Source organism: Acomys russatus, chromosome 25 (genome assembly GCF_903995435.1).
Source record: "Acomys russatus chromosome 25, mAcoRus1.1, whole genome shotgun sequence".
NCBI classification, from domain to species: domain Eukaryota; kingdom Metazoa; phylum Chordata; class Mammalia; order Rodentia; family Muridae; genus Acomys; species Acomys russatus.
The window spans coordinates 24,207,339-24,222,336 of record NC_067161.1 but is presented as its reverse complement, the minus strand read 5'-3'; the positions used below and the strand labels follow the sequence as shown (position 1 = coordinate 24,222,336).

Here is a 14,998-nt window from a genome sequence, read left to right as displayed (position 1 = left end):
GTTAAAATGTGCTCATTTTGTATACTTACCCATGCATTTCAAATCTACCAAATGAAACGCGTACACATAATTAATAGCTTAGCAATGTTCTTCATTTAGGTTATTTAGCATGTATCAGATATTGCATTTCAAAACCTCTTGCATTGTGGCTATTGTAAGAGTTGTCTGTTTTCATACACTCTTTCTGACTTATCTCATTGTCTTCAATTTGTCAAGTGAATCTCCAAAACAGAAAACCCTTCTTCAGAGTTTGGGCAATAAGAAGACTATTTATTTTTAAATAAATAAAATCACTTCTTGCTGTCAGCTTATCATTTCATTCAGTTCTAAATAAATCTGAATTTATCTGCGTGAGCTGATGAATTTGACATCTGTGAAAAGTATTTTAAAGAAAATGGGTGAATCCAGGTTATACATTGAAAATTACCAACAGACGAAACCTCCAGTGTGCTCTACGTAAATAACTATTAAATTGTCCCTGTTTCTTCTACATGTTTCTATGTTATCTTTTAATCAATCAGAGAAGGTGTTTTGAGTATCTGCTTGGTAAATCTGTGTTTGTGTAAACGAGCTGTGGATGGACCATGTGAATGAGGACTCCATCAGGCCTCATATCCTCTTCAAATAGATGGACCATGTGGAATGAGGACTCCATCAGGCCTCATATTCTCTTCAAATGGATGGACCATGTGGAATGAGGACTCCATCAGGCCTCATATCCTCTTCAAATGGATGGACCATGTGGAATGAGGACTCCATCAGGCCTCATATTCTCTTCAAATGTTTTGTTTCAGAGCTGTGTAAAATAATCTATAGCTAAGAATGATATATTGATAATCATATTTTTATCAGAGCATCTTACAAATAAGAACATAGTCTTTGTGATAAGATGTCATGGGAGTTAGCTTCTCCTAATATCTTATGAAATCACCTCTCTTTTGGAATTTTAGTCTCATAAACAAAATGAATACTTATTCAGTATTATGAGTTATGTGGCAACTCTTTTAAAACACATATTAAATTTTAGTAAACAAATATATTTATAGTAAGAGATAAAGTGAAAAGAAATGTACATTCATTAGATGTAATTTATATTTCAAACAACAGAGTCAAGTGAGATATTTTTCCATGTAATGCTGAACCTCAAAGGTATGATTACATTACTAAAACTTTTCTATTATTGGGGCTTGGAAAACCTTGGAAATACACCCAGCCATGGAGCTGCTACATGTCAGAGACTCTTGGTCATATGTATACATAAATATATGGATATACACATATTTTATACTAATATATACTCATATATAATTGTTTACCTTGTCTGCAAATAGTATTGGGAAATGATGCAATTTTTTCTTTTTTTTTTTTCTTTTTTTTTTTTATTAATTTATTCTTGTTACATCTCAATGTTTATCCCATCCCTTGTATCCTCCCATTCCTCCCCCCCCCCATTTTCCCATTATTCCCCTCCCCTATGACTGTTCCTGAGGGGGATTACGTCCCCCTGTATATTCTCATAGGGTATCAAGTCTCTTCTTGGCTGCTTGCTGTCCTTCCTCTGAGTGCCACCAGGTCTCCCCCTCCAGGGGACATGGTCAAATGTGAGGCACCAGAGTATGTGAGAAAGTCTTACAATCTGACATTTTCATGGGATTTGTCTATTCTATACCGTCAGATTTTAAGATGCCTATGACTCAAATGAAAACAATTGGCCTTTTTATTTTTAGTTTTACATTATATTTACATGTCCATTAATATGTGCAATTGTCACACTATTCTTGTAAACTGAAAATAAAAGATACTGTATTGAATGGCAAATGCACTTCAATTGAAGAACAAAATTATCCTATCTTAAAAATAATATTTTTATTACAGTATCAATTATACAAGAAGGAATATTCTACATAATATATTTATATGGATCACTAAGTAGGATATTCTGCATTATATGCTAGGAAAGTTAGTAAATTGTCAAATATTGTGTATAGTCATTCATTTATGTATATAATACATATGGATATTCAAGTACAACCCATGTGTTTATTATTGTGGATTATTAACCATATTTCACCATATATTAATATTGAGACATATTTTCAGCACACATATGTCTGAGCCATGCCAACATCTTTTTGAAAGTGACCTTGTTCCAGGTTTCAGTAAAGCTGATTTTTTAAAACTATATTTCATCCTCACCTCAAATTATTTTGCAAATGTTAAAAAAGCTTCACTGAATAAATGAGAACACTCATTATTTTTTCTGTCACTTACTACATATTTAGTTGAGAAAGTAAATGCAGTTTTCTATTGAAGGGAATCAGCACCACTTCTTCCATTAGGCCAGGCCTCTCTGCCATTAAAAATGACAGAAAAAGCAATAGGTACCAAATCAGTAATACCACAGAGAAAGCTATTTGGCCTTTCTAGAATCTCTGGTCTTAGGTTTGATCTTAAATACCTCCTGAAAGAACTATTAAATATTATGAGGGTCTTGGTCACTGGCTTTATGACAAAGATGGAAAATAACAACGAAAAATGAAATTATATGTTGTTTCTTAACACAGAGATATTCCAAATAAACACTCTTCATGTGAATATTTACTTACTCTCCTATCTTCCTTTAACTTTTAAAACTGCATATTTTTAAGATTAAAATGTCAATTGATATCAGAGGGAAACTGTATGAACACATAAGTGGTGAAGTGTAAATATCAAATTAAAAAGGACATTTGTATGAGCACATACAGTAAAGGGACAATGATGTTTGAGTATAAACAGGTGAATGAACTTTGAATTCATAAATTTAATTTCCATCCTAGAATTGATAATTCATGATCCATAGGACCTAGGGCAAATGCTTTGATCTCTCTAAGCCAGGGGTATGAAAGATTTGTAAAATGGGTATATTAAAATTTGCCCTAACAACTAAACTGAATGATCTGTGCTAAACAAATAGGACATAACTTCACAATGTAAACAATTATAAATATCCGATGCCATAATTTTTGCTGCTTCAATAACTTATTTCTTCAAGTACACACTCTTAGAAAAGATTTACTCCATACATAACAGGAAAAGTATAAAGCCATCAACTGTTTCAAAAAGTAATGGAGCAGGACATTAAAAAATAGTTTTCTTTTTATTAGTTTTCAAATCTTCTTATCTGGAAATAAGGAGATATATTAATATTTCAGGTAGGAAACAGCTCAGAATTCTGATTACTGTTTCTGGGCTTGTCAACTTATCAGCATTTTATTTGTTAAAAACATAGGTGTCCTAAAACAAATGTGTATGCACTACAAGATATACTTAACCTGTGTGTAGATAGATACATACCAGAACTAGGATGATTCACATAGGAATGATGTATTTATTCTATAGAGTGTTTTGTTTTAGGGGCGTTTCTATTTCTGCATTCACACTATAGCTCCAAAACTATTTGCATGTGTGTGTGTGTGTGTGTGTGTGTGTGTGTGTGTGTGTGATGCTGTGTAGTTACATGTGGTTGTAGTCATACATAAAGCTGTATGAGACTTGAATTGTTCTCAGAGACGTTTTCTCAAATGATACCAGTACAGGTGCCAGTATTTGCAAAATCGTAATCATTACAGCGATTAGATTGTATGACAGTAGATATAACAGCTAATGTTTACCCCAATTTGTTGAGAAATGTAAAAAAAAAAAAAAAAAAAAAAAAGAGCTATACCAATTTAGTCAGGATAAGGAAAGCCTTACACAATATCACTTTTTAATGACTATTGATTATTTTTCAAAAGGTACTGAAACTAATATGGACTATTAATACTTTGCAGGGAGATAAGAAAAATGCTTTGTTGTTGTTAACTTGGAGTCTTAGAGCCTTAGTATAATCAGTTTTGGTTTGCAAGCTACTCAATGAATAAGGAAATTAATTGATAAAAATGAATAGAGCGACACTACGCAAAGGAATGCCAATGTTCTTCAGTGTCTAAGAGTCCATCCACACCTGTTGTGTGCTTCACTGGCAACTTATTACTATTTGAAAAGAGACGTCTCCAGGCAGTCTGCAAACCTACCTTCCAAATGTTTATCTCTAAAGTTCTTTGTTAGTGACACACACACACACACACACACACAGAGAGAGAGAGAGAGAGAGAGAGAGAGAGAGAGAGAGAGAGAGAGAGAGAGAGAGAGAGAAGACAAACTTTAATTATGAGTGTGGTCTTCGACTGTGTAGACATCACCGCAATTGCCTAACTTAAGTTTTAATAGTATAAACTGATTTCCTTGCAGCATAAACCAAGAACACTTGTAGAATACTAAGCACAGAAGTGTTTGGACTGGCTAATCAGCCTTTCCCTTTACTCTTAAATTATTATTTTATGTTTTGGACAAGGCATAGTCTTTCTTTCAAATTTCTCCTCGGCTGGAAGTCCACCAGAAGAAAATGGCCAGAGGGCTTATGAAAACTCGGACTTCGTCTACCAGAAATATGCCACAAGGATGCCTCACATTTTCAGCACCTCCTCCCCTGTGGTATTAAAGTGCTGAAAGGCAGCTCCAGGTAGTGCTGGGCATGTCTACCAGCGCCCCGAGAAGACAGCACCCATGACCTAAGCTGCAAGCCATTCAGAAAACCTGAGCAAGGAACCACAGTCATTGCTCATTCCCTGAAAATTCGGTTAGGGGAAGATGTCGAACACACACACACACACACACACACACACACACACACACACACACACACTCCTTGAGTGTATAATTATCTGTGGGTGAAGAATCCCAGGGAAGGTAATAAAAGAGGGCCCCGAGAGGGAGAAGAAAAAAGTAGAAGCTTCCACCCCTCCCTCGACTTCTAAAAATCCCTCCCTCCCCCTCCCATTTTTCTGAATTGAGAATGATGGAGTTCAAGGCAAAGACATGCTTCCGGAAATGGAGATGTGTCTCTCAAACCCCAAAATGATTTATGTGAAGTTGAATATTCCACGTTCGTAAACCTAGCAAAATCCAGAGTTAAGGGCGACTGTGCTTTCTTCAAGATAACGCACACAGACAGAGGTTAAAAACCCGGCTCCTAAGCCTGTCTGGCTGTCCTCTAAGCTACAGATGAAAGGCGGGTTGCAAAGCGCTCAGAACCTGAGAAAGTACGAAGGACTCTAAAAAGCAGGAGCCCATTCTCTAGCGGGCAGGGTTCTCCTTTGCTGTCCCTCACTAGTCCTGGCTCTGCAACATGCACGGATTTAGACATATGTGTGGGAGTGTGCGAGGGATAACAAGTCAAGAGGACAGAGCGCTCCACACACGTGTAAGCCTGCATCTCCTAGCTTCGTAGCTTGCGTTCATTCATATGGATGCAGCGGTTAAATATTTGATCAGAGGTAGCGGAGTTACAAGAATCGCTTGTGCTTTAACGAGCACACCATAGAATACGGTGTGCCCAAAAATCACAAGAGAGAAAAGATCCGAAGTGTAGCCCTCATGTCTAACCCTTTCTGCCCTTCCCTACCCCCATTACCAGCACACACCCCCACCCCCAAATAACGAATTGCATGTAGCAGAACCAAGAAGGATCTGAGTGGGCAGCTTCGGAAAAGAGGATTAGGGCCAGAGCGGTGCAAGTTAAATTGCGCTGCATATAAAAAAATGGGCGGATTGGTGTCCACATCCAGTGGCTGGTACCACCTTCCTTTCTAAAATAAAATCTCTCTGGCATGAAGTCACCGCCTATTTCACATCCGGTTTGCGCTGGGACGTATTACTACTGTCTTGGTACAGAGAAATCTTTTGTTGTATAGCTGCAGATTGGATATTGGGAAGCAAATTTGGGTATGAAATCTCCAGTGCAGGAGCACGCAGAGTCCATGATGGCTCAGACCGAGTGAGTGAGCGCGGCGCGAGGACGCCCTCCGCCCGGCGCGCCCGCGCTCGCACACTCGCGCAGCTCCAGTTCACCGCGATCCTCTCTCCTACACTTTTCTCCCGGGTCTGGTGCGATCCGGTGCCCAGAGGGGGCCCCGAGGTAAGTGAGACTTCGGACTGCGAACACCTAGAGCTTGCAACATGCCTTTGTCCTAGCTGGAAAGGCAGGGATGCTCTAGTGGGGGAAAAGGGCAGGAGCCAGCAGGACAGGAGCTGAAGCTGGGAGCAGGTAGAAACAAGGAATGTTTTTCTTTCAGGGTGAAAACTGCAGCGATATAGGAACAGAATTTTCTCTCTGTGTCTTCCTTCTCTCCTCTTTGAGGCAGATTTGAATGTACCCTGAGGGGTGGGTGTTGACATGTTTTGATTTTTCTTTCTTTCTTTCTTTCTTTTTTTTTTTTTTTTTTTTTTTTTTTTTTTTTGGCCAAGGGGAGTGGGGTGAGTTGGGGGCGGGGGGCGCTCGGAGCTTGCCATCAGCTAAAGTTTAGAGGCTAGGACAGAAAACCTGACACCCTGTTCCATCCTAGGGAAGACTCCTCTCCCCTGCCTGAACACGTCTGTTCTCCCCCCTTTCAGCGGCCGCAGCTGACATGCCCTCTGCCGTAGGGGGGTCTCTCCCATTCTGGAAATGCGAAGCTGAACTTATTTGATCTGGGTGGCAGGGGAGGTGGGTAGTGGAGTGCGTGTCTAGCTAGGGCCAGGATGGAGGTGTAAAGAGATAAGGAGGCAGCTTCTTGCTCCCTTTTCAACTGTTATGTTTGTATTCGTAAGAAACTTTCTTCCTCCACAACTGAAGTGCCATGGCAGGTTTGCTCTCCTCTAAATACTGGAGGAGTGCAAAAGCTAGTATAGTGTCTTGGCCTGGGGGATCTGTCTTTGATCCCTTCAGGACTCTCTCCCTCTTCTAGATTCAGTGTGGATTAGTGGGGTTAAGAGAAGTTGTTTTCCTCTTCAGAACAGATGTTGATTTTTTTTAAATGATGAATTATCATTGAACCATTTGGATGCAATATTTGAATGTAATGATATTTATCCAAGATGTCTTGGACATATTCTACTCCTGTGTGTCAAAGCGGTCCCTGAAGTAAGAAAAGACTATGATGAGGCTCAGAGTTCTTATGTCTGCATAGTTTCACTCTAAACAAATGCTGCTTCCTTGCTTACATGACTGTCCGTGATGGTTTTGACTGACTGGAATGATCCTGGACAGTGTGGAAAGCGTTTCGTTGATGTATTTAAAGGCATATCATATGGAACAAGAGGGTGCTTAATGTAAAAAACAGGTTTTATAATGCTCCCGTGTATTCGCGATTGACTCTACTAAGGAGTTAACATTCAGGAAAGTGGCAAAATAAAATACATGGAATAGTTTTCATAGTAGGACTAGAATTAATTTCAGTGCATTAAGTAACTATGTCTTATTCCTAACAAGGTGATGCTTGGGATTTCAATATTTGTCTTAAAATATGCATATATATATATACAAACATAATTATATGAATATATAACACACATACATATATTCCTAAACCCTCCTTTCTTTACTCCTTTATTCTTTCAGTATCCTCCTACCACATCCAAGTTCAACAATCAGATAATGATTGATTGCACTTTACCTAAGTGGAAATAAATATCCCCTTCCTTTCATGCAAAGCAAACCACTTAAGGTCCCATCTGTTTGAGACGAAGCATTTTCTAGCAGCAACCTGGAAGAAATTAGAGAACGCTTATAAGATATGTGTGGGCATGTTTGTGTGTATTGGTGTGTGTGTGTGTGTGTGTGTGTGTGTGTGTGTGTGTGAGATAGAGAGAGAGAGGGAGAGAGGGAGAGGGAGAGGGAGAGGGGGCCACATGGCCTGACTATAAAGTGCATATTTTAGCTTCATAGAAACATTAGTGAGCATATTTAACAAGCACAGAGGAGAGGCACGACTTTGGCATTCAACAGTGTGTTTCCAATGGTTTTTATAAGGAGGTAAATACAATTGCTTTTGAAATCAAGGTACATCCAGAATTCAGAGATGCTTTCAGTCAACAGAGGTGTTAGCCTACCATATCTCAGCTACCCACATGCTCTCCTGCTATAGATACCAAGCCTTAAAGCTTTCACTACAGATTCTGCCATAGGGGTACAAATCAGAAAGGTCATTTTTTTTCCAGGTGATAAACAGCAAAAAGGAATAAAGAAGCAAGCAATGGAAATTTAAAGGCTATTATAGAAAACAGCTTACAGTTTTTGTGTTGAGCAATATTGTTACCTGAAAATATTTCAACTTGTATTCTTTTACAGGATAAATTAAAATACTGGTATATTTCTGAATGAAGAATGGATGGTTCAGGGTTACATTGCTCCCAATGAGGTGTCATATTCTAGTGAGGTCATTTCCTCACATCAAAGCATTCATCTGAACTGCCTCAGTCAGCCCTAGTGGTTATAACCTGATGTTTCTTGCAAGGCACATTGATCTCTACTTATTCCACTTTTCAGCTGCGCAAGCCCGTGATGAAGAAAAGTCGGGGTCTCTCTGACTATCTTTGGGCCTGGACCCTCATTCTGAGCACTCTGTCAGGAAGAAGGTGGGGGCATTTTCTTTTAATTCTGCATGACAATTTCTATAATTTATCATCTATTCCATCAGGGGGAAGAAAAATGTCCATGGATAAATTCATGACTAAGGGAATTCAGAAAACTTTACTGCAATGAAATTTCAGCTAAGACTAAAGAAGAATAGAACATGAAAATAACTTTCTTATTTGGATGCTCTCTAAAATACACTTAACAAGCTTTTCTGCTAGAAAATGTATGAATTCAACTTTTAAGTCTGAAAATGAACTTTTCAGTTTTCATTTGTAACTGAACAAAAAAAAAAAAATGTACTTTCGTAATTTATGGAAAAAGTTGCCCGATTAAGCTCCATGTGCCCTGTAAGTTGTAAATTAATTTTCCAAGAGGAAAATTTCTAACCATTTTCAAAAATCATAGAGCAACTTGTGAAAGCATGGGAGTAGAAAAATTAAAATAAAATTTATAACTTGAGTGTCATATAAACACATGCATATTGTGTTTTAAACCAGGGCTAATAAAACTAATAGAGATGGAATACACCAGATGATTATTTTAAGATACAAGATAAAAATTAAACTGTGCTAATCAAGCACTTGTACTAGGAAGGCATGTTGTGAATACATTTCAGTAAGTAGAAGTAATAAAATACTTTCCAACGATGCAGTAAAGAATATGACATATTGTAACAGCAGCTATCGAAATGACCAAACAGTTTATATCATCCTCTATCTACTTTAGTAGTTTTTATGTAATCTATTCTTGTGCCTCATTGGAAGGTACTCGACGCATCCTAAAACCCTGAACTCCTCTGAATGTAATAGGACCCTTTATGAGTCAAAGTCAGAGTTATGGGACCACCTAGAAAGGCAAGAATTTCTGAGGGTTGGTTTTAAATGAGATGTTGGCTGTGTTATATTATCTGGTAAACACACACCACAAGAAAAGGAAATATATTGCTGTCAGGTACTCTTATTTTCAGGAGTTAAATGATCACAGAATTTTGAAAAATTATATGAAGTGTTACTATTATAATGACCTGTAGATGGAGTTAGCGCACAGTGTTTTATTACAGAGTGGTTCATATGGAATCAAAAGCAGGCTCAGTCACTGACATTTCTCTTCAAAATGTATATTCATTTAGGGCACTCTACATTGGTATTAGTATTTGTAACCCCCAAAAGCAATTTTACTCTTTCTCCTAGAGTTCTTCCGTTGCAGTTTTAATTTTACATAGGAAATTAGACCTAAGGTTGAAGATGAGCCTGGTTAGAAAATCAGAATAAAGGAATATTTCTATTCTATGTGGGGTAGCAGGGCTGTTTTCGTTTGGAATGGGGAGGCTCTCTTTGATATTTGCATTCCAATGCAAATAATGGCTTAAAGCAAGATGTATAAGGTGAAAAGATTTTTTCCACACATTTTACATAAGCTGTGGAAAGACGGAGAGCATAGATAAAGGTAACAGATTCCAGCGATTTTGAGGGTCTTGTCAGCAGTCTAACCACCTTCTGATGGTATCCTCACTCACCTTCTTTCCCCTCCTAATTTTACTGCTTTTTCACTAAGAGTTTTCTCTATGGAAAGTTTCCTGAATCCTAAAGTGTGTTCACATTTCCTTCTTGTGTGTATGAAGATGACCTTCCAATGTCCTTGAAAGACACTTGGATGACATTTGGTTTTGTGACAATGAATTCTTTACAAATAATCACTTGGAGAAATTTGTCTTAGCTTTTGCCTTACTGCTGTCATCTACCAATGAGATGTGCAGGAAGTCACAAGCTCACTGCAAATTTCTTTTTAAAAACAAAATGAAACAGCAAGGTGTTTAATTTATCTAAAGAAGAGTAAGCCCACAAACTATGTGATGTGAATGGATTAATGTTCAATTGCCTGGCATGAAAATAAGGTTCATAGAAATAAATTCCATATATTTTGTACTGTAGGAAAATTTTATTTCTAACCATTGAATTAAAACTTTATCAGAAAAGTAGTCATTGAAAGTATACACAACTTAGTGAAGTTCTATATAGTTGGAATAGGCATTCAGAATAGAATCAGTGAAGGTCCCCACTGAAGTTTATACTTTCATCATTGAGTGTCCTTGATGCACTTACCCATGACTGAATCAGAACTTGAAAAACAAATCATCTTTGCATCCCTAAAGTGGCCATTTTCTGCATCCAGTTCTTCCTCATTCACTTCTTCTTTAGCCTAGCTAATTTGGTGTGTGATGTTTTTTTATTTATCTGCAAGTTTTAAATGATATTTTATAAAGTTAAGAAAAAGAGGTCTTTGAATTTTGCTTATACAAAATTAATTACTTGCAGAACATAATTTGTTTCTGAGGTGATAATAGATTATTGTATTTGGTGTTCATATCAAATAAGTGAATTCTGGTTTAAAATGCCACTATTTTGCTTATATTTATTAACCATGTAACTACACACAAGGGAAACAAAAAGAATAGTAAAACTTAAATATGAAGTATATAGATTCATTTCCCTTTCTTAGTTTTATACCCTATATCCACTTAATCTCTTCACTCAAGGTCAGCATTATCACTGAAATTTATCAGTGAGTGTAATTTTTTTCTAAGGTAGAAACTGCTTCTCTTCAAGGACTTTGAAGGTGTCATGCTAATCATTACATAAAATTCTATTTAATCTACATAAATAATAAAGTGGTTGGTATAAGAAACACATGGTATGTGAAGCAAAACCCTATATGGCTGAAAGCAAGAATAATAGTTCTGAGAGACCGAGCTATATTCTAAAACAGAAAGAACAGCAACAGTCCTTCCTCTACAGAGGGATGGAGGTAGAGTGTTAGTCCAGAAGAGGAAGGAAACGTATTCCATGTATTCCTGGCCTGTGCTAAGCTCTTAAGCAGTTGTGTCTTACAACACAATGGCAAGGTTTACTGCACCTTACATCAAGAGTATTGCTCTTGACCTTTTCCCAATGCCTCTGCTATTTCTAAACCCAGAAATGACCAAAGTTCAAGAAAATAAAGGTTTGAATACATTTTCCATTTTTTTTTCATATACGTTAAGGAAAATCAAAGTTTTCACATCCATGAAAATACAAGTAACATAATATATAGTCTGCGTATCCCCCTTTTAAAAAAAAATCCAAAAATCCAAAGCTTAAATGTATGGAAAGCAAATGGAGGAAGGAGTTTTGGCATGTGAGAATCTCTATATAAAAATTTTAAAAAGAATCTTTGAGTTAGTTTTGCAACTCACATATAGATATACATATGCAGATAAATGTACATAATTTGGATAGAAGCCTCCAAAACATTTTTTACAGTGTGCGTTAACAGTCTTGTTTGCTCAGAGGAGATAAGTATCTTCCTAGACTGCCTATGTTCTGAGAAAGGAAGACATAGAGTTAGAACTAATTTTCTACATGAAAACAAAAATCCTGCCACCAATGAAGGCACAAATGAGAAAATGACAAGAGTTATAATTACTTTCAAACTCCCAACAGCAAGGAAAGTAAGAAAATCTGAGAAACGCTTTGAATTGTAGGAGGGTTAAGAGGAAATTTATAATTTAGTGCTAACATTTTCTTTATTTTTTTCCTCAGCTATGGACAGCCCTCCCAAGATGAACTTAAAGACAACACCACAGTCTTCACAAGGATTTTGGACCGACTCCTGGATGGTTATGACAATCGCCTGAGACCAGGACTTGGGGGTGAGTTACATCCTCACAGTTTTTCTTTGAGAAAATCTAGTATTATTAAATATTCATTAGTATACCTCTAATTTCTTTTCAGACAGTAAACAAAAACATGAGCGTACTGCTTGATAATTAATCATATTTTAATAGACCACTCAGTGCTAAAACAATTTTCTAAGATAGTTTTGTGCACATAGCTTTATATATAGTGACAGATATACACAAAATTCTCGCAATGACACAAAAGAGGGTACATATTCTTGACAAGAATGATATTTTCTAATAATCTGATTAAATAAAAATGAAGACATAGTCTCCCTTTCAGCATAAAATTTATCAACTTCACCCTCTGTATCTACACTGAATTCAAACAGCGTACCTCTAATTCTATGCTGAAATACTTTAGAAGAGTGTATATCCAGTCATATTTGTACTGTATTAGCCCATCTCTACGATAAAGAAGAATAAAATACATGTTAATGTTTTAATTTTGGCTATACATTTGAATGTAATTATCTAATTTTCTTTTGTAAATTTCAATGCTATTTAAAGAGTAATTGATTAATTTACTAATGGATTTCTGCTTAAGGAGAAAATAATGTAATATATATGATTATATATATATATATGAATACTGTAATATATGATGTATATATGAATAATGTAATATATGAATATATATTCTTTGAAAAATAGCACATAACTTCATGTGGTTGAATAAACACTAATAAAGCCACATCAAAATATTGATTTTAAAGTAAAGCAAGTGAAGCAGGTAAAGAAATTGCCGTACCAAGTCTCACAGGAAACCAACAATGAGTCTATAATCCCCAAGCTACAGTCAATTTGTCACCATTTCCAAAGTATCAGAACTGAATGGTTATATTTAAGTAGCAGTATTAAAAATCACCTTTTATTAAGTTAGTCCGAACAGATAAAGAAAGCTAAGATTAAGAAACTCAAATGGCTTTTCAAACAAAATGGTATCATGGATTCCCATTCATTCATTCATTCATTCATTCATTCACTCATTCATTGCTCAGACATGGGACTTGAACGAAAGGCTTTACACATGCTAGACATACTGTACTCCTGAGCTACCTTCCCAGACCCAGAGTCATTAAAAATACATAGCTTGCATATTATAATCACATGGACGGGAATCGTGAATCTATTTTGAATCTGCCAAATATCATTAGCGTCTAAGAGCATAAGAAGAAAATTCCTAGCCAAAGTCACATCTTGAGATTATAGATGAATATATGTGTATGTGTATATAATCTGTGTTTTATATGCTTATATGACACATATATCTACATATATTATTTCTCTATAAAATATCATAATAAATATAGTCCTATATAGTATGGTCTTATATACATACATATGGTCTTTTATATGGTCTCACTGGGAATACTTTCTGATCAAGTTCAAACATTAATTTTTGGACATGGTATCTCTTCAAGTTTGGCCTCCACCTTGTCTTCATTTAACTACGTGGAGAGAAAATATTATTTTAAAGTTTCTGAGTATAATGTCATGTGCTCCTAGACTCACATACTAAGAAATCTGAGGACAGTGGGTAGACACGTTGAGTTCAATATTTCAAAAGCTACTTCGACAGCATAGGAAGACTCTCTGTCAAGAAAAATAAAACCTTAAATTAGAGATGGAGTAATCATAAAGTGGACAGCTCGGCTCTTCTGTCCATAATGCAGCACTATACTGTCACTGTATGTCTATGCATCTGGATTGACTCTAGGAAATTTGCTCTCTTTGCATAAAATTTGAATAAATTACAAAACCAGAAATAAGGGATGAATGTCCAAAGATTCAACCACTAGTTGTTGATACAAATTATAAAATGGAAGGCTCCTGAAAATGCTGATAAGTTATATTTACACACATGTATAAAAAGAAATATATAAATAATTTACATACGATATATTAAAAATAAATAATATATTATATATAAAATATATATGTATATTTGTTCCATTACCCTACTATTTATCTTGTCCCAGGTCAGTCTTTACAATAGCAATAGAATGAATCTTATGTGCAAAACCTTCATTAATTCTACTTTAGGAAACCATATTAAATACTTTATTGTGTATATATAAATATCCTCGGAAAGGTGTACCTGTGACTTTTCGCTCGTCAGAGAATTTAATATAAAATGCACACACACACACACACACACACACACACACACAAGCACACACACACACACACACACGCACACACACACACACTCTCTGTAATGATCAGTTGTGATTGTACTGTCGTTACAGTATAAGTAACGAGGCGTTACTGCTAATCTTCATTTAATCATTTATTCTGACTCTCATACATATACGCTACATTTGCTTAAGCTGCAGAGAGCTATATATCAAACATGAATGAACAGCCTAAAACATACATTTAAAGATAATTTTCAATTTTTGATATCTATGACATGGGGAGATTTTCTTAAAGAACTAAAAACATTTAGTTTATTAGAATATTACTATTCAGAATATCAGAATAAACAATGCTTTATCAGAATATTACTATTTTTAACCTATGTGATCACTTAATTATGAAAATATAAAAAACTGACTTGTGGGTTAGGGTACAGAGACAGTGGCTTATCCCATAAAGATCAAAAGACCAAAATAAAAATAATTATAAAAACAAAGCAAAACTTAGATTCAATCTTCCTTCAATTTCTATTTTATTTGTTGGCCTGGGATATAGTGAAATTAGATGTACAAGAGTCAAGATTTTTTTTTAATTTTGAAACTTTCATATTGACTAATCTTATTTTTTACATTTTTAACATTTCAAATTTGTCTTAATTTTTAAGA

At 35.9% G+C, this 14,998-nt stretch overlaps 1 protein-coding gene across 1 annotated transcript in view; it reads left to right on the top strand.

Moving 5' to 3' along the window:
- Positions 1-5,606: 5,606 nt before the first annotated feature.
- Gabra1 (gamma-aminobutyric acid type A receptor subunit alpha1) overlaps positions 5,607-14,998 on the top strand; it is a 52,073-nt gene continuing 42,681 nt past the window's right edge. The window contains exons 1-3 of the mRNA XM_051167773.1: positions 5,607-5,998; positions 8,387-8,475; positions 12,055-12,164. Coding sequence (XP_051023730.1) covers positions 8,402-8,475; positions 12,055-12,164 — 184 coding nt within the window. The 5' untranslated portion in view covers positions 5,607-5,998; positions 8,387-8,401. The remainder of the gene's footprint in view (positions 5,999-8,386; positions 8,476-12,054; positions 12,165-14,998) is intronic.